This window comes from Anarhichas minor, unplaced genomic scaffold, assembly GCF_050575085.1.
Source record: "Anarhichas minor isolate MPS153535 unplaced genomic scaffold, ASM5057508v1 ptg000136l, whole genome shotgun sequence".
Classification (NCBI taxonomy): domain Eukaryota; kingdom Metazoa; phylum Chordata; class Actinopteri; order Perciformes; family Anarhichadidae; genus Anarhichas; species Anarhichas minor.
In genome coordinates, this window is record NW_027466582.1 from 2,527,153 (window position 1) to 2,552,368 (window position 25,216).

General features: G+C 43.8%; 1 protein-coding gene across 1 annotated transcript in view; it reads right to left on the minus strand.

Annotated features, from left to right (window-relative positions):
- Window positions 1-25,216, minus strand: part of klhl29 (kelch like family member 29) — a 188,734-nt gene that overhangs the window by 62,034 nt on the left and 101,484 nt on the right. Inside the window, exon 8 of the mRNA XM_076084165.1 lies at window positions 3,375-3,513. Within this exon, the coding sequence (XP_075940280.1) occupies window positions 3,375-3,513 (139 nt within the window). The remainder of the gene's footprint in view (window positions 1-3,374; window positions 3,514-25,216) is intronic.

Consider the following 25,216-nt stretch of genomic DNA (forward strand, 5'->3'; position numbering starts at 1 on the left):
AGCCACTGTAATGTGCTTTAACACAGCTCTCTACCCATCTCATAGTCATAACACTCTCAGACTCACAAGCATAGAGAACTCATGGGTCGACAAGGGGGGGGGGGGGGGGGGGAGAGAAACAAATGGCATGGAAGCATGTGTCCCGACTGCTCAAAGAATCCGGAGCTTTTTACATTACCGTGGTGCAGGAGATGCAGTGGCCATAAATTAAATGCCTGCAGAGCACACTTATTGGAAAGTCCTGAGGGGTAAAATGGAATTACCAGAGATGATCTGTCTCCCTGCTCTGTGCATCGGCCCTTTAAAGGGTAGGGTAATAGGTTTTTGGGTGGGGGCGAGGGCAGACGTGTGCGTACATTCTGGAGCGGCATTACATCCTTCAGGTATCATGGGAAAAGATGGCAGGTTAAATGCTCACGTACTGTACGGGGAGGCCTGAATACTTGAGGTGGGGGTGTGCAGTGGAGGAGCACACTGGAAAGAGGGAGGATTTTGCTTGAAAACACCATTTTAAAATGTCTTCGGAGACTCACGTCGAATGTGGAGACGAAGGAGGAACTCCCCGAAAGAACATTTCAGAATATTTTTAAGCAAATTTTTATAATTACTTTCCGAATCTACTCTGCTAAATTCCGTCTCTTTGTCAGTTAAGCTTCTAATTTCTTAAACGAGCCAGTTGCCTGGTGTTTGTGTGTGTGTGTGTGTGTGTGTGTGTGTGTGTGTGGGCAGACATGGGAAAGTAAGTGCAATGTGCCCTCCCTCACCCTCCAGTATCACATCTCTACTTTCTCTCTGACTAACGGCAGCCCGCCTGGATAACACACCAGAACTATGTCCTCGCATCCTACACACACGCACACACTAAAGCATACATACAGTGAAACACGTGCACACTACAAGTACATTTGCACACGCGCACATTTTCCTGTTTTTCAAGCCAATGCTGTACACAGGCACACACAGCGTGGTTGTTTATAGCGAGCTGACAGGGGGTCTGAATGCCTCCTGAATGAGATGGGCGGGGGGGAGGGAGGGAGGGAGGGTGCTCGGGGTACAGAGCATATAAGGAGATAAAGTCTCTCTCTCTCTCTCATTTGACCTCATAAAGATGTGGACAGTAGCGAGCCACGTGGTGAAGCCTCAGCATAATTCCAGCAGCGCTGAAAAAGTGACCTGAGCTGCGCACCGGAGGCCGTAACTCAATGACAGACAGGCCTGTTGGCTCTCTTTGCTCCTCTCCGACCGGCTGCAAACGCCTCGCAGCTACGAGCAAAATGGTCTCCTCCTCTCCCTCCACTCAATGTCCCCTGGTCTCACTTTTCATTAATTTATTTGTGCTCCCTTTTATGTCCTTCTCTTGTCAACTTTTCACTGCTGTCCTCTTCTCACGCGGCTCTCATTTCCATAAAGTCAAGGTGCCACATGCCTTGTAGACTCAGCAGCGGTCCTTGTTGACGGTGTCCCGTTAGCATAAACGCTGACGGCCCTGACTGCATTCCATCAAACCAAAGATGTCTTCCAAATTCAGAATTAGTCTAGCAAAGTCATTAGACATTCTAGCGCGAAGTCAAATGAGAAGATTTCTATTTTAGACGTAATCTCCTGAAAAACGACCGTGTTATGACAATAAATCAAAGTAGTTTTACAATGAATTAACTAATTAATGAGAATTTGCTCTATTAAACTGTCAAATTGAACAATAACCGTCAATGGAGGCAGCAGCGGGCACGAGGATGAGCTTGATGAAATTCAGCCCGCTCCTCCGGGAGCCCCGGTGTGTTTCAGGGGCCCCTCGTCTATACGCATAAATGATCTGGCTTTGTCCCGGATAAGAGGAGACAGACGAAACAATCTGATAGACAGTTCGTCCAGCATGGGGGCTTCAGTTCTTTGCAAAGTCACTTTCATCTCTCGGGAAGCTTCTCTGCTATTGTCAAGGTTAAAGGAAAACTCAGTTTAATTCATGGGGTGTCTACGAGTGTAGCCGTCGTGGAGATGAGTGGCCTTAGTACAGACGAGGCTCTGTGGCTTCTCTACCTCTGTTCTCTCTCTGGTCTGCCTCACTCCACCTCCCATTCAGGGGGAACAAGTGTATCTGTGGCGAGCGAGGAGGCCGCGGCGGCTGATAAGCAGCTCTCAGCTCTCTGATGAGCTCGCGGTGGAGGCGGCATGGCTGTGGGGCAAAGTGGCAAACTTCCCTGAGGCATTCCAGCGACCGCCGTGCGTGTCTTCCCGTTAGTCTTTGCTCTTCGCGCTCGCCACTTCATCCCAAGCCATGAAAGCGAGAACAAACACACGCCCCACACACACACACACACACACACACACACACACACACACACAAACAACACCAAGGCGGCAAAACAAATTTGGGTCCAGGGGACTCTCAATCAAGCCGAAAACACCTGCAAGGATTTGAAGTAAGGATGAGGACATTAGGGAATCATGGTGTTCTCTCCCCGGAAAAACAAGGCAGATGAAAAGAGACATACGTGCGCTAACAGTCTTGACTGAGTCATACACACGCGTGTGCGCACACATCTGGAGACACTAAAAAGGTCTGTAGCTGACACACACACACACACACACACACACACACACACACACACACACACACACACACACACACACACACACACACACACACACACACACACTAGTATGCAGACAGGCACCCACGAAAACAAAACATCCCGTAAAGACAAAAAAATATGGTGTATGAAGGGCAGAATACTAGGGGAATACTTAGATCCACATCAAATGAATACATTAGTGAAAGGTGGTGTTAACCTGTGAAAGTGTTGGTTCAGTAAGCTGTCTCAGATGTGCTTTTGTTTTGTCCTTTGTTTATGACTCTGAAATGTCCTTTTTATTACTCTAACCAAGCGTTATTAGCATATGAAAAGGCTATTTTTGCAGCATAAACTCAAGAATTAGCGACAGAAAAATATGGTAGCTTGGGAGACAAAAATCCCTCTGCCTACAGAAGACAGAGTGGCTTTGGCAAATTACCACCCAAAGTGTAGAATGTACGATTCTTTTGTTTTGGCCCTTTGGTGAGTTTTATAACATCCCCAGTCATGGAACATTTTCACTGCTCATTAAAATGGAAATGTGGTTAAATTGCCCTACATGGGGAGGAAAGGTAATGACGAGGGTTGACCTTTTTCCTCTCCAAGTTTCAGATACATTCATTTGAGCGGGAAGAGGAAGGAATGGCTGCTGGCCCTGTGTTAGGAACCAAAGTCTTCACACACCTGCAAGAGAGAGAGGGGAAGGGAAAGAAAAAAAGAAAAGAAAAAGCGACACAAATGCGCCCTATGAAAAGAACAGATTGGATCAACAGCTGGTGGGAGGGAGAAGCGAAGGCAAACCTTTTCACCAGGTCCTTGAAATACAAGCTGCAGGAAGCTAGAACATTTTGGTGGACTTCAAACTCTTTGCCTTCAACAATAATTTTCAGGTCTGTAAACTCTTTCGCTCTGCGCTGTTGGTTCAACTCCTTCAACATCTCTGTAGAACAAGAAAAAGAAACAGACAACGCCACATGTGGGTTTAGTACTTCCTCTCTTCCACACATACATGAGCAACAATAGCATGGCATCGAGAAACAGGACAGAAATGCTGAAAAGTGCAGATTGGAGAACACAATATTGCTGCTCTTAAGAAACAACGTTCATCGTATGACAGAGAAGAAGTGACATGTACAGACTTGATTAAACATTTCAGCAAAGGCATAATGAGATGTGTATATTAAATATGTAGCAGAGAAGGGTGCATGTAAAGAAAGGACATAATTACATCTTATTTTCTATTACTGTGCAGAGGAATATGCAATATCCAAAAAGCATGCTCGTGGAAAACATAGAACTTGGAATGAGATTAATAAACTAGGCTTTTTGTGAGAAAGACACTTATTAAGCTGTATTTGACTTCTGTAAATGTACACTGCAGCGCTAGAACTTCAATGAAGGGAAGCTGCATGAGATTAAAAAGCGTCTCAGAGAGATGTGGGCTGAAAACAGAGACACTGTCAATGCATTATTCATATTGAAATAAAATTCTTTGGCTTCTCACAAGTGCCCTACTCGGCGAAGAGTTGACCTTCAAATGTCGCTCAATGAGAAAACAACTGCTTATCCCCAAATCCCAAATCCCAACACCCACCTCTCTCCCTCTCTCCCTCCCTCTGAAAAATACCTCCCTCCCACCCTCTGGAAAGACAAAAAGACAGTAAAAACAGGGACAAAACGCAATCTGTGAAAACATGCTTGGAGCAAACCAATGTGCCGTTGAAGGCCAAAGTACACAGCGAGTTGCTTAATGTAGTGTAGTAGCACCGTGTTCGGCCTGGCCTTGCTGTAGCGTGGGGTCGGGGGGGCCCTTGTTTCTCCAGGTCTTAATGAGGCACCATGAGGGGATGCTGAGAGTGAAAATCAGCGGGGGACGAGCAACATATTCCACGGCCTTAGGAGGGATAACCAACAGTGCAGCTTTGTTAATCTCCAATCGAGAATTCCAATAAAAGAAAACACTAAGAGATTCAAATAAAGCGCTACAGACACGATAGGGTGGGACATTATGATTATAGAGGCAGCCGGCTTCCATACTGTCGTCTTAGCATTAACAAAGCATTTCGTCAAGGCTGCAGGCTGTGAGGCAGAGTAAACATCCATTTGGCACAAAGCGCAGTCTGCGTTGTGTAAAGGCACACATTCCATGCTGGGGAAAGATAAACGGTAGCCACTGTACGAGATGCATAATGATTTAGGTGAGAAAGGTGGCAAATCCTCCTTTTGATCAGCAGAGTTACTTTTTTATGAAACTCGTCTGAACGCTATTCAGCGACTCATTCGTTGTCGGTGATGTGTAACAAGCAAGGTGTGCGTGTGGGTGAATATGCGCTTTACACGGCGGCCGAGCCATTAAATGTGGGAAGCTGATCAGACATGCGATTGTATTGGCGACACCCGAGCTGAAATAAAGGAGTTTGTCTTTATCATCCTGAAAGAGGTCTGTGTTCGCGCCAGACTCAAAGCAGGGATTTAATTAACCTGGGATGACACTTGCCCCTCTATTTGGCTGGAATATCCACTCATTTAGCTCCTTCCATTCTCCTGACTGACACTGGGGGCTCAGCTCGGAATTAATTCAGCAGCTGAAATTATACAGCATAAAGACACATGACAAATAAGGTGCAATTCAGAAGCGAGCTTTGGTAAAAGCTTTTTCTCGGAGCGGCGCATCCTTCAGAGTTATCGCATCATGGAATTAATGGCCAGAAAGAAAATGACCTGCTGAATACCAATTAGGGAGGAGAAATAATAAAAGATGCCTTTTTTTTTTTTTTAGCAATATGTCTGCTCTACATCAAGTGAGCCACACACACGCAAACACAAAGGCTGGCATTGGCCTTGTCTTCCATCCATCTCTCTCCACATTCCACTCCACTGCTGCTTGTCAGTTGGCCAGCTATCTGATTACTGTGTGGGGCACGGACTGTGAATAGAGAATACACAGTAGTTTTGAGTTTGCATTAGTAAATCTCCAGCGACCGATATGGCTCTCACCTCCAATCAGCCACACCGCATACCATCCATTTTCCCTCGAGAATAGAGAGCGGTAGACAGAGAACTCCACTTGTCAGCAAACAATGGCCGCCTCCCTCGGAGCCGTGCAGACACACCTGAATGCCTGATGGAAAAGCTAATTATGGCTTCTTGGGGGTGGGTCGCTGAGCGCCCCCCGGAAAACAACTCATCACCACCGTGGACCATGAAACTGCACATGGCGTCCCCATTCTCGGGTTTGGAATGGAGCGTGGGGAGGCAGAGCCCTGTTCAATGGGACAACGGCGGCTTTGAAACACCAAACGTCTCAATACTGTTATGGGAAAAATCTCTTGAGGACCGTCAAGTTCTGCAACAGACGGATAAAACCGTGGTGAGGTTTCTTTTTTTTGGGGGGGAAGTATACAGAAATACTCTTTGGGGTACACTGTGCAACAGTCCTAGAGTATATCATGGACTGCAAACATTGATGAAATGTGCGGGGGTAGTTTCTTGCCCCTAAGCTGTTCACAATAATAACAACACCCCGTGCTGGCTCTTCATGATTGGTCGACACACGGCACAGGGGGTAAGAAACCAGTGGCAACTCTGCTGCTCAGCCTAGTAACTCTACCGTCAAACATCTCCGAGCGCTGTGGCCAATGGGGCCCCCGGATGGGATTTCCAGTAACCTATCAGAGCGCACCAGGTCTCCCCTGCTGTAAGGTGCCCGTAAGTCGCTCACCGAGCTGTGATAGGCTGCTGTAAAAGGGCGACGCAGCGCGCCATTGGTTGCTGAACTTGGAGCCATTTTGGGGTTTCTACATGTATGGTGCAAGCGCCTCTGTAGACCCACCATTTTGTGTTGGCATAAAATCTAAACTTTGAGATACATCTTCATCAGCTCATAATATTTTCTGTCTTAGAATGTTATTTCCCCTCGCTAGAAAAGTGTCTAAAATGGTTCATACTATAAATATCATTTTCTGACAACAAACTGGAATCAGTTTATAGATATTTCGCTCTTAAATTGAATCATTTGTATCATCGTAATGCATCTCTCTAAAAATGTTAGTATTCTTTATAAATAATGTGGAAGAAATGTGTATATATATATATATATATATACATATATATATATATATATATATACATACTGTAAAAATGTGTGTGTTTCTTTCTCAGAGCAAGTAAAAGAAGATGATATATTAGAGATAAATGATAAGTAATCTTGTAATCAATTTAAGAAATATTTATCTGATCACTTCTGTTTTCTTTCTCCTCTTGCTGATACATCTCGTCTTTCTACAACACAAGAAAACATAACCGTCCACATATCTTTATTCAATCGGATGACATTCTACGTTGCGCAGCAGAAAGGGCACCGACGTGTTCACCCTGACCTTTTTTTTTCTCTTTTAAACTTTTAACAATCAATTTCCACCGACACCCGCGGCTTAATTACCCAGAACAAACCACGCTAGCTGATCAATAACTCAATGTGCAGCTCTGCCATGATGGCTTTTCTTCAGCTCGGAAGGACACGACAGTGAAGCACATTTTGTGACTGAAGCAGCGAGCGATCGTTTCCCCACACCACACCGGGACATGAAATGAAACTACTCGTTATCTTCAAAGCCTTTAGATGATCAAGCTGTAAAGCAGCTCTTTCACTCATATTTTCTGAAAATGTCTTGCGCTCTATAGGAGCAAAAAATAATCCTTCGAAAATAATTGAATTACTTAAATTTGATTTTAGTTATTCAACTGATTATTGTTGAGTGATACATGCCGTGTCTGTGTTTAAATGAAATCTATTATTAACCCATTCACATCAAGTATTCAACAAAAAATATGAATTAAATACATCCAACGTACAAATGAATGTATTAATGTATTTTATTTAATGTTAAGTAATGACACCCTGATTAAAGTAATCACAAAAAGTAATACTTGACAAACTAGTTGTTTTTAAATGTCCCAATTTCTTTCAGCAATATGTTTAACTGACATTTGTTTTAAAATAATCTCGTTAAAATGTACCATTTACGTGATCGGCACTATAATTACTTTTAATTAAATTTGGTTAAATAAGCTTACATTTTGCAAGATAGAATGAAACACATTTGTGCTTGTTTCAAAGCAGCAGAAGCAGTCGAGCTGCAGGACTGAAGAAGACTGGTCTGAGGGAGTCTGATCAAAATAGGCTTCCTCCTACAAAAGCCTTTCCATAAGTAGCGGACCTTTGAGGAATTCCATGTCGAAAAAGGAACTTGCAACAGAATAAGAAGAGCGGTCCGAAAGCATGATTCATACTAAATGCTCACAAAAGATTTCTTTCCAGGCAAAAAGCTTTCACAGTATTTCCCCAAAAACACATCTTTCCCCTGCGAAGAACAAAGGGCCCGGAACCCCACAACGTCAGGAGGATTTACTGTAGGAGGGAATGAATTATGTGAAGTGATGGTGCTCTATTAATACAACAGAATCAGGATGAATGAATGATGTATTAATTATGGTTTGGCTTGTTTTGGTCTCAGAATCTAACATGTAAGAGTAGATGTGAGCAGCACACTGATGGATGTTTGGAAGAAAATATGCTTTCCCCCTGCTGACTTTGACAAGGCAAACACTCTAAATGGTTTCTCAGTTTCTGACTGCACACATTAAATACACCCACATGCAGCTTTCAGCAGGCGGAGAGATGGTCAGAAGTTCAATATCAGCACAAGTTGTTGGATAACATAATCTCTCTATTCGGCAACCTCGGCCAAAACAAAGCTGTGATTCAGCTCTGATGCCGAGAAGAACGCCTTGACCGACTCATTGAAAGATCTTTTAGATTTGTTCTTTCACGATACAGCGAAACCTTATTTTAAATCAAGTCCCCAGATCTAGTTTAAACTAATTATATTAAATATTTAGGGAGGATTTTGTGAGTGTTCAAATAAAAATGTTCTCTTCTTGGCTTTTTGAATGGTCTGAAATTTTGTCAGAATTAAAAGGCAAAAAGACGTATTCTGTTTTGCATATTTACATACAAGGTTATGGTTAAAATTAAAATGCTCATCGTCATTTTACATGTTAATTACATTATTTTATATTTCCATTAGTAGCCAAAGCTGTGTATTTAATCAACGTCATGGAAAGTAAAAATATTGATATTAAATTGAACTAGCATGTTAACATCTCTCTACTTTGGTCCATAACTCAAATCTCAATAGTGACAAAATGTAATATCTTATTCTTTATATTATATATTAAAAACGTTTATAATAAAAAAAATAATAAATAAAAAAAATCGTATATCTCGGGTCCACAATATATTTCGTCTTGTGATTGAACAGACATTCAAATTGATCGAAATACATAAAATAAACCAAAATGTCCACTTTTCCATTAAGTTTTGTATAAAATTTGAAAAACGTTTTCGTTTGTTTTTTTCAAATATAAATATAATTTGTTATGTTTTTATCAATATGAATGAATGGAGTTTTACTTTAAATTAGCGTCTCAGCCGAGCTCGTCCGATTTCACTAAAAGAGACAATTTAAAGCACAAATAATTTAAAAATGTCATTCTTTAAAAATTTCGAATTTGAATGTTGACACAATATTCAAAAGGATTCAGTCCACTTTAAAATCACACTGATGTGAATCATGTCCTATGTGTTAGCACAAAAATAATCCATTAGTATTAACAGCACCATCTTCAGCGCAGGTAAAAAAACAAAAACGTGGTGGCTAAATGTCAGGCCTTAACAGGTGCAAAATGTCACGACCACTATGCTCATCTAGATGCCATCCTCTGAAGAAATGATGCTTTACTTAGATAAAAGCCGACATAAATAATGTGCCAGCCTGGGTCTCTCTCAAGGCCTACTTATTATAAACAGCCTCTAAAACATACCTCTAACAATCACCGCCACATTCATTCATGGAGACGTCTCAACAGTGTGTGCCTACTCCCAGCAAATCAGCTCGATGCAAGGCATCGGAAATCCTCGAGACCCCTTGAGCCTCGAGCTGTCCTGATTTCAGCGTGTAAGAGAGCACTGGCACCATATAGCCCAGAGAGAATAGTCCATGATGAGGACGCTTTATGTCTCCGCCGCTGGAAATCTGCTGAGCCGAGCTGCTCGAGCCTCGGCACAGTTGTCGGCCAGTCTGGACTGAGCCGGCGCTGTGACATCTAAAAGGAGTAGGGGACAGAGAGAGTGAGGAACTTGTGCCCCTCAAAGACGCCGTCTGGGCCTTTGTTGCCTCCTCCAATAGACATGCAAAGAAAAAGACCTGGAGTAGCAAAAAAAAAAAAAAAACACAGTTGTCCCGCAGTGCACACTCAAACCTCTACATACACCCTCTGGGCCGCGGGTCAGACGTGTGTGTACACACACACACACACACATACAAGCAAACAATTGTCACTAGAAGAACAAAGTCGAGGCTAATGCAAGTACAGCCTCAGAGGAGGAGGAACATAAACAAAGAGGGCCCAGGGAGCATCCGTTGGCCTGCTGTAACAGTGTGACAGCATGTCATGCATTGCTCCCTTGTTCTTTGTGTTTGTGTGTGGTGAGAAGAGGACGAAAGTCTCTGGTCCCGGCTGGCGCGGTGACGTCCTCGTTAGCCAGGCGGGAGGGACAGTGGGTGACGAGAAGTCTGGTCAAAGACAATGCTGCAGACTCTTTGTGATAGAAGCGTACACTGAAAAGATTGCCTGTGACTGTCTTCTGAGGACACAAAGTAGAAATATGTACTGTATGCATTCACCGAGGGTTACAACTCAGGCTGGTTACAGTTCACAGGAGGTTGAATTTTACATTCAGTGCTGCAGTTATGACATTACAGCTCAAAGAGTCTCCTCCCTGGCTGATGCAGCTATTTTAAACTGCAGTTCATAAGAAGAAAAAAAAAAAAGATTTACTGTAGCAGAGTTACTGCTCCTAAAACTAACTAAATTTAAGAGACGGGAGGGAGGTTGCTTTGGAAAATGGTTGCTTTGGAAACTCTGCAGTGAGCCTAAACCTGTTTGGCTACTTCTGTTTTAGTGTGAGAAATTAGAATGATGCTCACATACAGCCGAGGTACATTGTTGACAGCACGTACTCTTGCTCAGAAAAATGTGGCTATATAAACAGTATGTTTCTGTCAAAAGAGCGCTGCTGTTTTTACTCCTGATGCCAGTATCAAGCAGATCAATAAATCATGTTTTCTTCAAGGTATCATAGAGATCAAGTTTGATACGTATCATAGCTAATTACAATATAGTTCTGCGCATATTCTGCATTTTGCTCACAGTGCCTTTGTAATAACATTGCTGCTGTCCAAATATTGAAAATTGCTTTTTTGCATTTTTTTTTTAACTACATGAAGTAATAAAAAAAGGTCGTCGCAATCTGTCCAAATCAAAGCTAAAGCTACACATTAAAAGGTGTCAATTTTTCAATTCATTTTTGCAATGATAGCTCTGTTTGACTGATATTTCACCCTGGTAGATGGCAAAAACAAAAGAGTAAAGTGTGCACATGCTATCTCTTTCTCTTTGCAATCGATGTGGAGCGAGTGTTCAACAGGAATAACTCCACCACGAGAAAAACTGGGACATGACTTCTGTTCAAAATAATTCAAAAGGAGAAGTGTGGAGTTTATTCCAGCTGAAAGCATTTTGAACAAAACCCAACTCATGTAGCTTGTTTTCACCTCCAATTAAAATGTTCCGAGAGAATCGGAGGCACCGCAAAGTCTTTATTAGAACATGGCTGGAAACTGTGTTTTCACTCACAGCAGGAACTAATTGGTTGGTAGGGAGGTAATGCTGGTTGTGCCGATTCCTGTCACCCAGTCAGGTCACATAACGAGAAAGCCAAGATGACTCATTTCTGTCGAATGAGTTTTAACAGCAATTTTGATTCCATTTGTTTAATAGATTTGGCGCCAAAATCAACACTTTTTTTTAAAATCAAGACACCAAGACTGTGAGGAACGCTTTATAGAAAAAAACATGCTGTGATTTGGTATCTAAGACGTTTGAGATTTGGGGATTTCTGCAAGAACCTCTGAATGGCCAGGTCTGCAGGTTGTAGTTTCATGAGGCTCTGGTTATCCTCGAGGTACTTTTATACGGTGACGTCAAGTTTCAAGACAAATGTCTCACTACAATCTAATGCCTACTATTGTGACTAACATCATCGCGCAATAATACGACTGAGCTCATTGGATCCACAACAGTACAAAACCGTTTTTAGAAGAGGCGAAAATAACACATTTATACTGAATGCAAATAAAAACTTTTTGCCAAAAAAACTGCATGTGTGGGCATGTCTGTAAAGGGGAGACTTATGGGTACCGTGCAACCCATCTTCATTCAGATATCCTGCTGTGAAAGGGACCCCTTTGAAAATCCCCTTGTGAAAATTGAGCCTAACTTTGGAGTGTTATCCAGCGTGACGTGGTTGGTACCAATGGAACCGTCAGGTCGTCTAGTTTAGATACCGGTACCTTCACTCTAGCTGTAATACTGAGCCTGCTACAGCCTCTTAAAGACAGTAATGACGGTCATGATCGCCGGGTCTCAGAGGGTTAAAGGAACCACTAAAGCATGAAAGATATTTCGGTACATTACATGGGTTTCAATGCTAGCAAAGCGGTATCAAAGGTGATGAGGACGTGTGTATATTTATTCACTCTTTGTGTGTGTGTGTGTGTGTGTGGTCCCTTTATAGCTTGCTGACATGTCTCTGGCTGTTTTCAAACCTGCTCAATATGTGAAAGTCGATATGGTGTTAGCCGACTAATGTGACAATCATCACCAGCTATATTAGCATACAGCATTTTTTTCCCCCCCCCCATCAAACATCACTGAAATACAACACCTATTCAAGCAATCAGAGACACCCGCATGGAAACACAATTTTCATGTTTAACTCTTTTACCGGTGGAAAATAGCTCGGTGCTCGCCAACAGCTTTGTCTGTGAAGTAGACCAACACCTTTCACAGTCCTCCAGAGATACGGTGAAAGAGCTGATGACAGCGTTGCATAAAGGCAAAGCAAGTTTATTCATATAGCACATTTTAGCAGCAAGGCAATTCAAAATAAAGATGGTGCAGTGCGACCTGCAAGGACCTTCTATTTTAGAGAGGGCGAAGCTTGATGTGCTTGACATTTACCGATTTACCTTAGAGTTACAATAGAAGGTCTTTAATCACAGCGAAACTAGATGAGCTGAACAATTCAGCTCACCGGTCAGAAACAGAACAACGTACATATAACCTACTTCTGAGAATGTTTCAGAAGTAAAAACAAGACTTTCACCAACAACCGGTCACATCCCAGTAACCTGGGCATCACCGGAAATCCCAAATCTGTCTGACATAATTGCCCGCTCGCTCGTATGATTCATGCACTCTGAACTAAACGTTGCAATGTTTCCGACAGCTGGTTTGTGTTAATTCGTTAACGCGGTCACAAATGTATTCACAATTCAGTCTGTCGGCGTCGGCTCTGCAGATGCAGAAAAAAAAAGGTGAAATGGCATTTACGACAGGGAGTTCACAAAATAAAGTGAGTGAGGCAGAAAGAAGGACTAATGAGATGTGCTGAACACCGAATGAACTAATAATTATGGAATGATTAGTTCAATTAACTGCTCCGATGATAAGTGGCAGTCACTTCTCTGTTTTTCTGCCGCTGGAAGCAGACAGGGGAGTGGAGATGACGGCTCTGATCTCGATTGAGATCCAATTGCAATGCTGGCTAAAAACAGCCAATCACAGAAAAGACAGCTACAGTATATGACACAAAATAAAACCACATATATGATTGGCATATGATTGAATTAATTAATTATTAAATGATAAACGTGTGACAAGTAATTGTCGAATGATGACAATGGCTGAGAGACGTATTCACATTTATAAGAGGCAGTAGTTAAATTGTGTTCCATCGCAAAAGCCTCTGATGGGATCATTGGTTTTCCGCTATCACTCTGAAGAAAGACTTCCAAGAATAACAATGTATTTGGATAAATGGAATAATAACCAAACTGATCTATGATTAAATTCCAATAACTCTTAAATGCCTTCATATGGAATTTCCAATTCCTTACTGGGGTATTTATTTTCTATCCAAGAATTGCGTATTATAAATTTGTCTGAGCAGCTTTCAGAAAGGAAAATCCAAAAAACTCCTTACAGCCAATAAGAGCTGCTTTTGGGAACAGAGATAAAAATTCTTACTGCATGCTTTAAAAAAAAAAAAAAAAACTTTTTATTACGCAGGCCGAGTTTAAGCCTTGAATTTGAGGATTGGCTTATTTGTCATAGTGCCAAATAGGCAACATGCCAACATGGATTTTCGTATTTTTTTATTTGTATTTTTAACAGTATGTCACATGAGATTAAAAAAGTGGACTGATAGACTGGTGACTGCTCATCACAGATTAGCAAACATTCTGTTCGAGCATTATGGAGGACGTCATTGTCAAACTTCAGTAATTCGTCCTCCCCACAACACGACGACGCTGTCATTGTGCAAAAACAACACACAAGCCCCGATGCATATGCAGAACCAGAACACACACGTGCAAATGTACCTACACACAAACACACACACACACACACACACACACACACACACACACACACACACACACACACACACACACACACTTGACTTTAGGCAAAACAATGTCATAAGGGAATAATCCTAATAATAATGTTGCTGGCTGGTGTAGATAACATACTGTATGCTCAGAGGGGGATTTGAATAGAAGTGAGTGGGCGTGCAACACTTCTCCATCTTTCTTTTTCATTTAATTGCTAAGTTACCATTTCATAAGAATTACTGCGAAGGCCAGTGTTCTGTCTAACCTACATTATAAATCCCCGGTGGAAAAACAAGGCTAATTGAGTGAAATGAATCATCTGGACACAGGTCTTGTGCACCAGTATGACTGCAACCTTTCAGAGAACATATGCGCAAACTATGTTTCATTTGTACTTCACCTTGAGAGGGTTGTTTTGGAGGACCCAGTTGTGCATTCGACCAACTGAGAGTGTGTCACACATGCTCACGCGCAGAAACGAGAGCTGCTCGGCACAAAACAAACGCTGGATCGCTCCAGTTCTAAGCACTCACCGAGGAATGAGGTTTGACCTCCACACCAGCACGACTGCAACAAATATCAAGCTCGTCTCCGGGGCCCTCAGTCAGGTAGCCCTGTCCATTCTGGCATTTCATCATCCAAAGTCTGAATTTTTCACTTGACTGGAACTTCCGTCGCTGCAGGCAGTGGGAGAACACACTCGCAACAAACCGAGCTGTCTTTAAAAACTCTCCTCGTAAAAAACTAAACATTTTCGTGCTGTCAGTGGGCAGTCCTGTACAAGACAGTTTACACTGATTGAGCAAGGGCACTTCCATGACAGGGCACATAGATTAGTTGCTGTAGGGAGCTGAGCCAGTGCTTAGGGAGGCATTATCTACATGCCATTGTGTTAGGAAGTGTACTGTGGGTAATTACATAACGATGTGCTCAGGCTCTATTGAGTAAGATGAGTATTGGAAGAAGGTAAATGTACGTTATGACCATAGACTGTATAAAAGAAGTGGACGTAGTCATCATGACGTTGCCATCTTGGATTACGGTAGTCGCCATCTTGGCTTTTTGCAACTGATAACTGATGAACGGAAGTTACCATATTTGGAATGCAGAGGAGTGACGTAGAGACGCCGTATACGGCTCTGGTACCGCAAGCAACCTGTCAATCAGTGTAAGCCCGCCCTAAAGCATCCTCCACTTTAAGGTCTATTTGACTCTAAATGGACCATCATTTAATTAAAGAAAACTTTAGTCTGGTGGTCTCAATCATTAGTGCTTGAGACCATAAACTCATGTTTACAACGTGTACTGAGGTAATAAATCAAGAGAGAAGTAGAGTCATTTTAGACTTCTATATAATCGGACTTCTTTTTCCAACCGGAGGAGTCGCCCCCTGATGGCCATTAGAAAGAATGCAATTTTTAAGACACAAAAAATATGTACCAGCTGTTATAACAAAACAAAATTACAGCAAAGATGATCTGAACCGGCTGATATGGCTCATAGAGGACCGGCAATCGGTATCTGCGGAAACAAAAACGCGATTGAGGGCATCTCTAAAAGTAAAGTTTGCTCCTTTTTTCCTGCTGATCCGATCCGTGACTCAAAACCATGACACAATCTCAACCGTGAGTTCTGTGACCCGCAACTGAGCATGTTACTGCCATTATAGCAACAATCCAGATGTCGTAAAGCTAAGTGGGTCCAGAAGTCCAACATTTTGTTGCTCAATATCAACATATTTGCACCTAATTTGCAATTTCAAATGTTCAACTATAAACGTGAATATTTTAATCTGTCTGTCAACAACCTCAAGGTCTCTAACTTGGCCACCGTTAAAACTGAATATCACACAAAAAGTAGGGTCTGTGACTAAGTAATTAGCTGTGTGCACAGACAAAGAGTGCTTTGGGTGATTAAAGGTTTGTGAGCTCTGCAGGGTTTTTTTTTTTTAGCTGACATATGAGACCATAAAAAAATGACTACAAAAACTACAAAAAACGTTCCGGTTGAACTCCTCCCTAAAATGTAACTAGTAGAGGTGCCATTAGGGAAATACAAAGTACAGCTGCCCTTTAAATGTTGAAAATACTCCATGGAAATGATGTGTCAGCCCCTTTAAGGATAGCTGCGAGATTGTTTTGAGTATTTAAAGTGCAAACATACCAAACATGAAACAAAGTGCAAACTCCACTCAAGCACTTATTAAAAGTTTAAAGTTACTGTCCCCTCTGCCGCCTCCGCCTGCAGTCTCAGCTGTGCCGAGCGCTCTCCTACCTTTCACATTTAGGACACGTACTGGCGGTCCAACACAGATGCCAGAGCATGTGTGAGAGAAAGCAGATATGCTGCCCTGCTTGTCTTACATGACGACTGTGTTTATGAGTTTTGTTTGTGTACATTCCTTGCGAGCTTTGCCCTTGGGTGATACTTGCCTCTATGGGCTACACTTCCTCAGAGTCGACCCTAAAGAGCAGGGCGACGCAACTGCATGCGGAAAAACTAAAATAACTTTTAAAAAAAAAGAAGAATCCCCATGTCACCAGCCTAAGAGAAATGTCACATCCCCCCTCCCCCCGAGGACAACGTGTGTTTACTGGGTAACTTTGTGAAAGTCATGGCAGCCCAAGCAGAAAGGCTGGTGGCGGGGTTAGGTTGTATGTGGGAGTCTTCTCAGCAGACTGCACACCTGAGATGAGCTCCCAGAGCCTGCAGTCGAGTCAGGCGAGTAATCTGTGCATTTCATCAGATTTCTTTCTCTCTCTTTCCCCCCCACCTCTCTCTTCTTTCTTTCATTCCTCCTCCTCCTCCTCCTCTCCTCCCGCTTCTCCCTGTCTCTATCTCTCTCCGGGGATAGAAAACAATCTATTAGACGACTGGACTGCCCCAAAAATTCTGATTGTGTCCAGCATGCTCCAATGCTTATGCATGGCTGGTGTGTCCTTGTAAAGTCGTAATCTAAGTTTAACTCTCTAATACAATAGTTTTTTTTAATTTTAAATCCTGCACTCGAGCTGCATAACATAAGAAAACAATGTCTGTGTCGGAGAGGGAAGGCGGCTACAGTAGCAGAATAACGATGGCCGCAGCCTCGATCAACAAAGCCCATTCTGTAACCCTAACAGCGATGGCACATGGTTCCGCCATCTTACTGCTGAGGAAGACTTTAACTGGAGCAAGCTTACAGAGTGCACCACCAGCCTACAAAAGATCTCTCGATTGCAATTCGGGCCATTATCATTTGTCTCTAGGTCACATATCTTCACATGCTAAGCCTGTAGCCTCGGTGGAATAAGAAGTTGTAGGAGGGGGACATTCTTGCTAATGTCTGGTAGAATATATTAGATGCCCCGCGTGCATTATCAAAGCCATTTAAAAGTTTCTGGGTGAGGCAAAAAGTTTGACTATCCGCTCAGATAAGCGAACAGCACAGTGAACATTAGCGAGCCAACACTGCTGAGCTTCTTCTGGATTTTTCTTTTCGCCGAGATGTTGCGGCGCATCTGCTGCTGTTTTGGATACTGCGTTCCCTCCCTGTTGCAATTACGCCTTCTCATTAGAGAGAAACATCCGCTATCGACTGACTTCCTGGTAACATCTGCTGTGTTTACACTCGGCCTCTTTGATAGTGCACTGCTGCCTATTTCACGGCTGATGTGAGGAATAACACGTTGACATTTGACTCGTGGCAATTAATCCTGTCATCTCTGTTTGAGATTCAGACCCTTTTTGAGGTGTAGCCACCATCCACTCTGACACTACTTTACACACACACAATCAATTTGCTCCCCGCTGACTGAGGGCAGTGGGTGTTTTCATGTAGGCAAAAGTCCGAGACCTCACGCCAATACTCAATGCATGATACGGCTCTGAGCGACAGAGTGTTGCACTTTAATCACAAATCCAGGCAACACATTGATCTGTGATGGGACCCAGAAACACGAGAGCAGATTAAAATGTGGCTCTACATTTTCCTTTAAAAAATGCTAAAAACGTAACTTAGTACATTTACTCCAGCACTGTAGTGTGCAGCAGTGTTGTAGGAGAGGCCAGCCAAGTTACGACAAGACCAGAGTGTATGGAGACCAAGTCAAGACCAAGACCGGTGTGAGTCCCACACTGCATGACACACTTACTATAAAATGTGGAACAACCAAAACAACACTGCTCAAAAAAAGATCCACATTCTCATAAAAACACCCACAGAAATAAATGAAGATTCTTCTTCTTCTTTCACCTCTGTTATTACAATATGATCTCTCAATGTGTGTATGTTTGAGTGTGCCATGAGAAATGTATTGATAAAATAACCAGAAGGCCGTTAAGGGGATTCTTTACGTGTTGGACTTTTCGTTTGTTTTCTATGAGTAATCAAAGTGACAAGGACTGGATGTATTTTGATTTGTTTGTCTTTCATCCTTCCTTTTTTTTTTCACTGCCACCTTCCTGAACGAATGGCTAATAACGTCAGCAACAACGGAGTATAGAGAGATCAGGGAGGCGGAGAGAAAAGCATCGAACAAGTGGCAGTTATGGCGAGGAAGGAATGTACAGAAGATGAGAGGGGAAGATGTGGGGGGGGGGGGGGGCTGAGAGACAACAGCATGGGAGGGGTGATGCTGTTTGTTCGGGCTGAGTGAAAGAAACAGATAGACAATTGCAGAGAAGAGGACAGGTGGGGAGGAGGGAAGGAGGAGAGTATAGGTTGAGGAGAGGATGGAGGAGGGAAGGGAGGCGTGGACGCGGCGCCCCCTCTCGCGCGGCAGGGAGCCGGGACGGCTGCACTGCGTCCGTGATTATGTGCGTGTAGGAGCCGGTAGCTGTCAGGCTCTTCGGGTCCCCGCGACTGAGCTTTATCTCGAAATCCCGGTGATTAATGAAGCCAATGCCGCGTTCTGCACGGAGGAGGAGGTGGACGAGGAACGATCAATCTTAATGAGCTATCCGCCGTCCCTATATTAACTGTGGGGGGGGGGGGGGGTATGGGGTGTAATGTATGGGGCTCCTGGCGGGGCTCCTCTCCTTTAAAATACGATAACGAGGGAGAGCAGCATACGACACACACCGCCGCTGCTCTCCTCACGTTTCCTCTCATCCTCTCCCCCCCCCCCCCCCCCTGCTTTCTGTGCTGACTCCTGGGAGCCGGCGCTGTGCGAGAAACAGTAAGACATCTCAGTGAAAGGCATCCTTAGCAAAGTTAAAGAGACAGCGTCAGGTACCTTGGCAACAGCCTGCAGTCTAAGGACCGCTCCTGTCCTTCTGAAATGAGACGTGTGAGTCAATATATGTGGGCCCCATGTGGACTGGTGTACTGAGGTTACTCTTGAGGATATCTCCTCGGCACGCTGCGTGTTCATTTAACAGAATTACCTGCACACACAGTCGACGGTGATTGGAATAAATTTCAACCTCATAAATAATTTGGAACATTCCGGGGCTCTTGTGAATTCCTTTTTGGTTTCCGCTTGAGCTACCTAGAGTTGAAGGAATGCTGTGAGAGAGATAGAACTAGAAAAAAAAACCACTTGCATCTCATATTCAAAGTTAAGCCTGTTTTGAAATCATAATAACCCCTAGTTCTGCTTTAGCTAATCCTGATGCGGATAGCTTTAAGATAATCGCCCAGCACAACACCGCAGTGACTTTAATTAATTTACCACCGCTCCCTCCGCAGACGCTGATCCGAGTCAGCATATTGGAAATTAAAATTTAAAAAAGAAACAACCCAACAACACTTACACCGGATTGGGTATTACATTCGTCTCTGTGAAAGGCGTACTTTGGGTATGATTTGCAGTGAGGATGTGGTGGAGATCGTCTGCACTCTATCAAGTGAAGGAGAGAAAGGAGAGGAGAGGAGAGGCTTTAATTAATGTGCCTGCCACGATTAATGGTCTCAGTGTGGCTATCACAAACTGGCTGTGTTTTTAATAACTGGTTTGAACGGCCTGTCGTGCTACAGCAGTGTGTTCCTGCGGTTGAATCAAAATGAATATGTATGCATCACCGACATAACTGATAATGCTGTATGCTTTGCAATAACTGCAGCAGCCTACTTCAGAGAAGAGAGAAGCAATCTGCACAAAGACGTCCAGAAAATGAAATGTCGTCATGTAATCCAGTTACATCGTAAACCAGTAAACAAACGACAAAACAATAACGCAGCGCGTCAATTCCAAAATAAGCTTCTGATGAGGTACGATAAGTGGCGATAAAAGTCTCAGCAATAACGTGCAAAGAACCGATGTGCAAAGAACCGATGTGCAAGCGGACGGCAGTGGTGCACCGTCAATACGCTCCGTCTAAAAGTAAACAACATTGAATGCGTGATTAAAGTTACTGTGAGGAACTTATAACTGGTTATGAAACAGTCTCAATCTAATTTCTTTATATTTATTCTTAGTGTCCGCCATCGGTGCCACTGGTTTGAGTTTCGCGCAAAATCAGATGAAATGGCGCAGGTTCACCAGGAACCCTTTCAGCTCAGACTCCAGCAGGGGGCCTCTGGCAGAGACCAGTACCAGGACTGAGCGGGGAAGACTATCAGACCCCTGCTGCGCTGAAATGAGGTTTTCTAAAGGGAATCTGGTGCTCGGAAACACCACAAAAAAAAAAATCAAGAGTTCCTTGTTTTAAAAATTGTATTGAGACCACAGAATGTGACAGATGAAACGGTTACAGCAGAAGGAAGGTGAGAAAGGTTTTACTTTGCTACACTCTCGGCGTAGCAAAGTAAAACACTGATGTTAACTCAGCAAGGCATCTTAATTGCATTCACTAGCAGATCCAGGGCTGCTTGGTCCCCAGATGACGGCTGATGTGAGCTGACTGGAAGATGAACTTCCTGGGCAGAGAGGAGGCCGTGGACGACAACACGCTTCACCTCTCTCATAGTGTGTGTGTGTGTGTGTGTGTGTGTGTGTGTGTGTGTGTGTGTGTGGTCCCCGTGTGCATTTAAGCATGAGATCGTCTGTGTGCATATGTGTGTCCCTACCGATGTGTGTGTGTGTGTGTGAGACACAGAAGGGAACGGGACCGGTAAAGGTTAGTGAGGTGGAAGGGAGCATTAAAAGGATGTTTGACATGAGAAAGGAGGCGAGGAGAGGAGCTATAATGCTCAGTAAGACAGCAGGTGGCCCGGCAGATCTGTCTGTGACCCCAAACTTCAAATCTCAACTACAGTTTCCAAACCATGCAGATACTTGTGCTTCATCTGCTCCTGATTTTTAGGCATTTACCAACAAAAAACCCCACATATTTCCATCAGTGTCACAGTGTGCTGCAGGACTACATAACGCAGCAGCCGACAGTCATCTTAGCTCATGCTAAGCCGGGGGAAAAACAATATGAAAAACATCATTTGAGCGGCTGGTAAAGGTAACAGTGGTAACCTCTGAGTCGGGCTCGGGACACGCGGAGATGATAACTGTCCCTGCTGAGCTCGGCACTCGCTCCTCTCGGCTGATATTCATCAGGACAGCCATCGATTTGAATGACTTGGTCAATAGACACACAGCAACTCTGCTCTGAGCATCTCCCCCTCCCCCCTTCTCTCTTTGATTCTATCTCCTCTTCTTTCTCTCTTTTTATTGTTCTCTTTTACGACGTCACTCGTCCTGCATCCACACATTTTACCGACAATTGTGACTGCTGTGGCTCCAGCTACGGGTGTGAATAGATAGTTCAAGTGCTCGGTGAGATCCTCTTACTGAGAAGACAAAACTATTTTTTTTTTAAATGACGGAGGAGTGGGGGATGTGAAGGAAATTAAACCGACAAAAGAGTTTGATTTATACACTATGACAGGCAGGTATTATGAAACGGCCTGCTGCGGATGTGACCAGGTAGGCAGATCACAGCCCCGGTGACTGGCATCTCTCAGTAGGTGACGAGGTTAAAGCTGCCTCCCAGCTGCTCCGCGTGAGTCTTCACATAAATGACTGGCATACGTGTGGCATTTGCGCAGACGTGCACAAACACGCACGTGCTATGAACAGAAACGCAGACACGCAACACACACACACACGGAGACAAGGAGCACACAGTTGTTGATGTGCCCGCTGATGCGGAGCGAAGACAAATTGCTCCCTTTTGAAGGCAACGCCAAATCAAACACGGAGTGTGATTTCTGTCACTGTGGTGTTTGGCTTTAAGGCTGCGGGGCTGACATCTGACAAAACATCCATGCAGTCACACCCAGGAATTTCTGCAGGGCGAGCGACCGCGCACACACATTTGTACAGTAGCACGCACGCACAGCGGTCTGTAGTGCAGCTGGATTAAGGAGGCAGAGCTCCGTCAGCTGCTCCAAGATCCAGGACTTTGCCATCAAAAAGCCACAAAACACCTCCTTACAAGCATTGTGTCCTGAGGCTCAATTATATATATATATTTTTTTAATGCAGCAACACATTCGCTTAAGTAGCGGCTTAAGTATTGTCGTGTCTTGCATGCGACAGTTCTGTTGAAGTGATGAGGAAGGATGCTCCGAGGACACTGTTCTTGCTGGTATAATAAAGTTTATTACAAACAAGCAACACATGCCATTACGGACGTCTAGATCGTCCGGAGGTCTCAAGTCGAATCCGAAAAGTCCCTGCTTCTAGGGCGCTCGCTTCATCTTTATATAGGGTACATGTCATGCAACATCTGGGCGGAACATAAGAGAATGTATGTGGCCTCCTCATTCTACACATCCACCCTTCTGCCCCTGGTCTCCTGCACATCTGGTTTTCATCTAAGACAACTACACTTGGGGTCTTCGCTGTATCGTGTAAGGCCTGAAAATATACCACAGTATTCAAACCGTTTGTCCAATAATCACTTCTGAAAACACTCTGATGTGAGATGCACCACCAGGATTTGACCGTCGCAAGTAAACACTTACTATTACTATTTAAATGACCACTACGGCTGCCCCCCTCCAACTGTCGTGGAATAGTCGACCTCGTTGGTTGTTTTGGTCTTAGTTGACTCATATTTCTTCAGTCTATTAGTCATTTTTTACTGATTGTTTTATGCGAAATGACTTATATCCAGGGAAACGTGTGAGCACATCTCTGGTAAACACAAGACTTAAAGCAGCGCTTTTGTGAGTTTCTTTGTGGGGAAAGTGTTGGTCGACTAAGAATGTCTTTGGCCCTAAAACAGCCTTACTAAATAAGCTTGGGATACGTTCTTTTTTGGACCTCCGTCAGGGTGATAATTCATTAGCTAAGGTCTCCCACAAGTCAGTCAGGGGCACAAAGGGCATCTCATTTATTCCTGTCTTTTGGCTTCTACCGCGGAAGTTCACCCTGCGGTTTGTGTGTGTGTGCTAGTTGTACCTGAGGGGTTTGTATCACACTTTTAAATAATGCAGTTCTTGAGAATGAAATAAAGCCCATGTGTGTTTGTGAGAGGCAAAAGAAGAAGATATACAGCATGTCTGTCCGTCTGTGCGGGCGGACGCTTGAACTTCCTTTACAGCCTCGTTTTATGCCAGACATGTTTGTAACCCACAATCTCTGCCCTGGGATCAGATTTGCCAGCCCTCTTATCCTCACCTCAGCCATTAGAGGGCTGCAAAAACACTGACTCCTAACCTGTAGCTGCTTTCCTTTCTTCTCACAAACTGCTTCTCGTATATTTTGGGGTTGTTGTTGTTTTTTGGGTCTAAGCAGAGGGAGAAAAGTGCCAACAGCAGGTTAAGATAATTTGAACAGGGGGTAGCCAGAATGCAGGTCACACCAGCATTAGCCTCCATATTTTTTACCACTGTGGCACGACAGCAGGACCGCGTGTACGCCTGCCACGTTGACACGCAGTGTTAATTGATTTAAAACCTGAATGCGGAAGACCAGTAGGAGCTTTTTGTGACCTCTCGGAGTGAGCGAGAAAGCAGGGAACAGAGGGAGGGACAGAGAAACGCGGGAAGTGACAGAGATAATCAAGAGAGCCAGGAAGGCGGAGACAGAAGGACAGCAGTGGGCAGTGTCTTGAGGGGCAGGGCGATCGGGGTGGCGTTGTTGTGATTACAGCTGCTAAGTTAAGTGTTCCTGTCGGGGGAGAGGTCTGCCTCGCCGCTCAGGAGCCCTCTGAAGAGATGTCACCGCTAATTTACCAGCGCTCGGCACTTTTCCCGTTTCCAATGTTCTCGTGACAGTACTCGTACTAATGTCCAATGTCAAGTAGAGATGATAAAACTGCAAAAAGACATGGTTGAGGAGATGTGAGATTTCAAGTGCCTATATTTGCAGTTTGACCTTCATCGAGGCCTGCGCAAGTTTTCAAGTGTATATTGTGTCTAGAAATTGACACAGTGATGCTTCTGCCTTTGAAATACAGCAGCTGACAAACTGAAGCCATCCGAGCTGAATACATTAACTTTATCATAACATGAATCACAGCGACAGTGTTTGCAGAATTTGAACAATCCGTACAGCGTTTTCCTTCCCCTGTAAAATGGATCTGTGTAAATACTGTAATTCCAAGTAAAGCCTGGCTTCTTTGGCCTGTGAGAAGGACGTCAATACATTTTGACATGCGCATGGTCAATGGATCGCGACGGTCTATTCTAAAAAGAAGATATATTTTTAAAAAAAGGTCTCATTCAATAGAAACCGGACCAAGCTGTCGAGCCCGTCTAATTATCCACTTCCAATTCTACCTGCAGTCTCATTTCAACGTATCGCAGGCAGTCTCCAAAATAATTGCTTTTTTTTTTTGTTTTGGTTGCAATCTACTAGTTCATTTGCACACATTTTATTGATCAAAATGAGCCAGGAAAAAGAAAACAATCTAAACCTAAATTAAAAGCTTCATTAAATGTGAAAATTGGTCGGGGAATTGCCAACATCTGTTTCTGGCGCCCTGCGCCATAAACTCCAAGGTTAAACCAAACACCAATTTACGGCTCGCACACTCAGGCATTGGTAGTCGGGGGGCCGCGGAGCACCTTCACAAACAAGTCAACAAGGCTTCAAACGATCTCGGAGAGCGATGCGAGGGGCAGGGACCCCAAAAGCTCTTCCTGACTTGTGTTTAGCAGGTCTGGGGAGTATTGCAACCCGAGAGCGGTGGAAG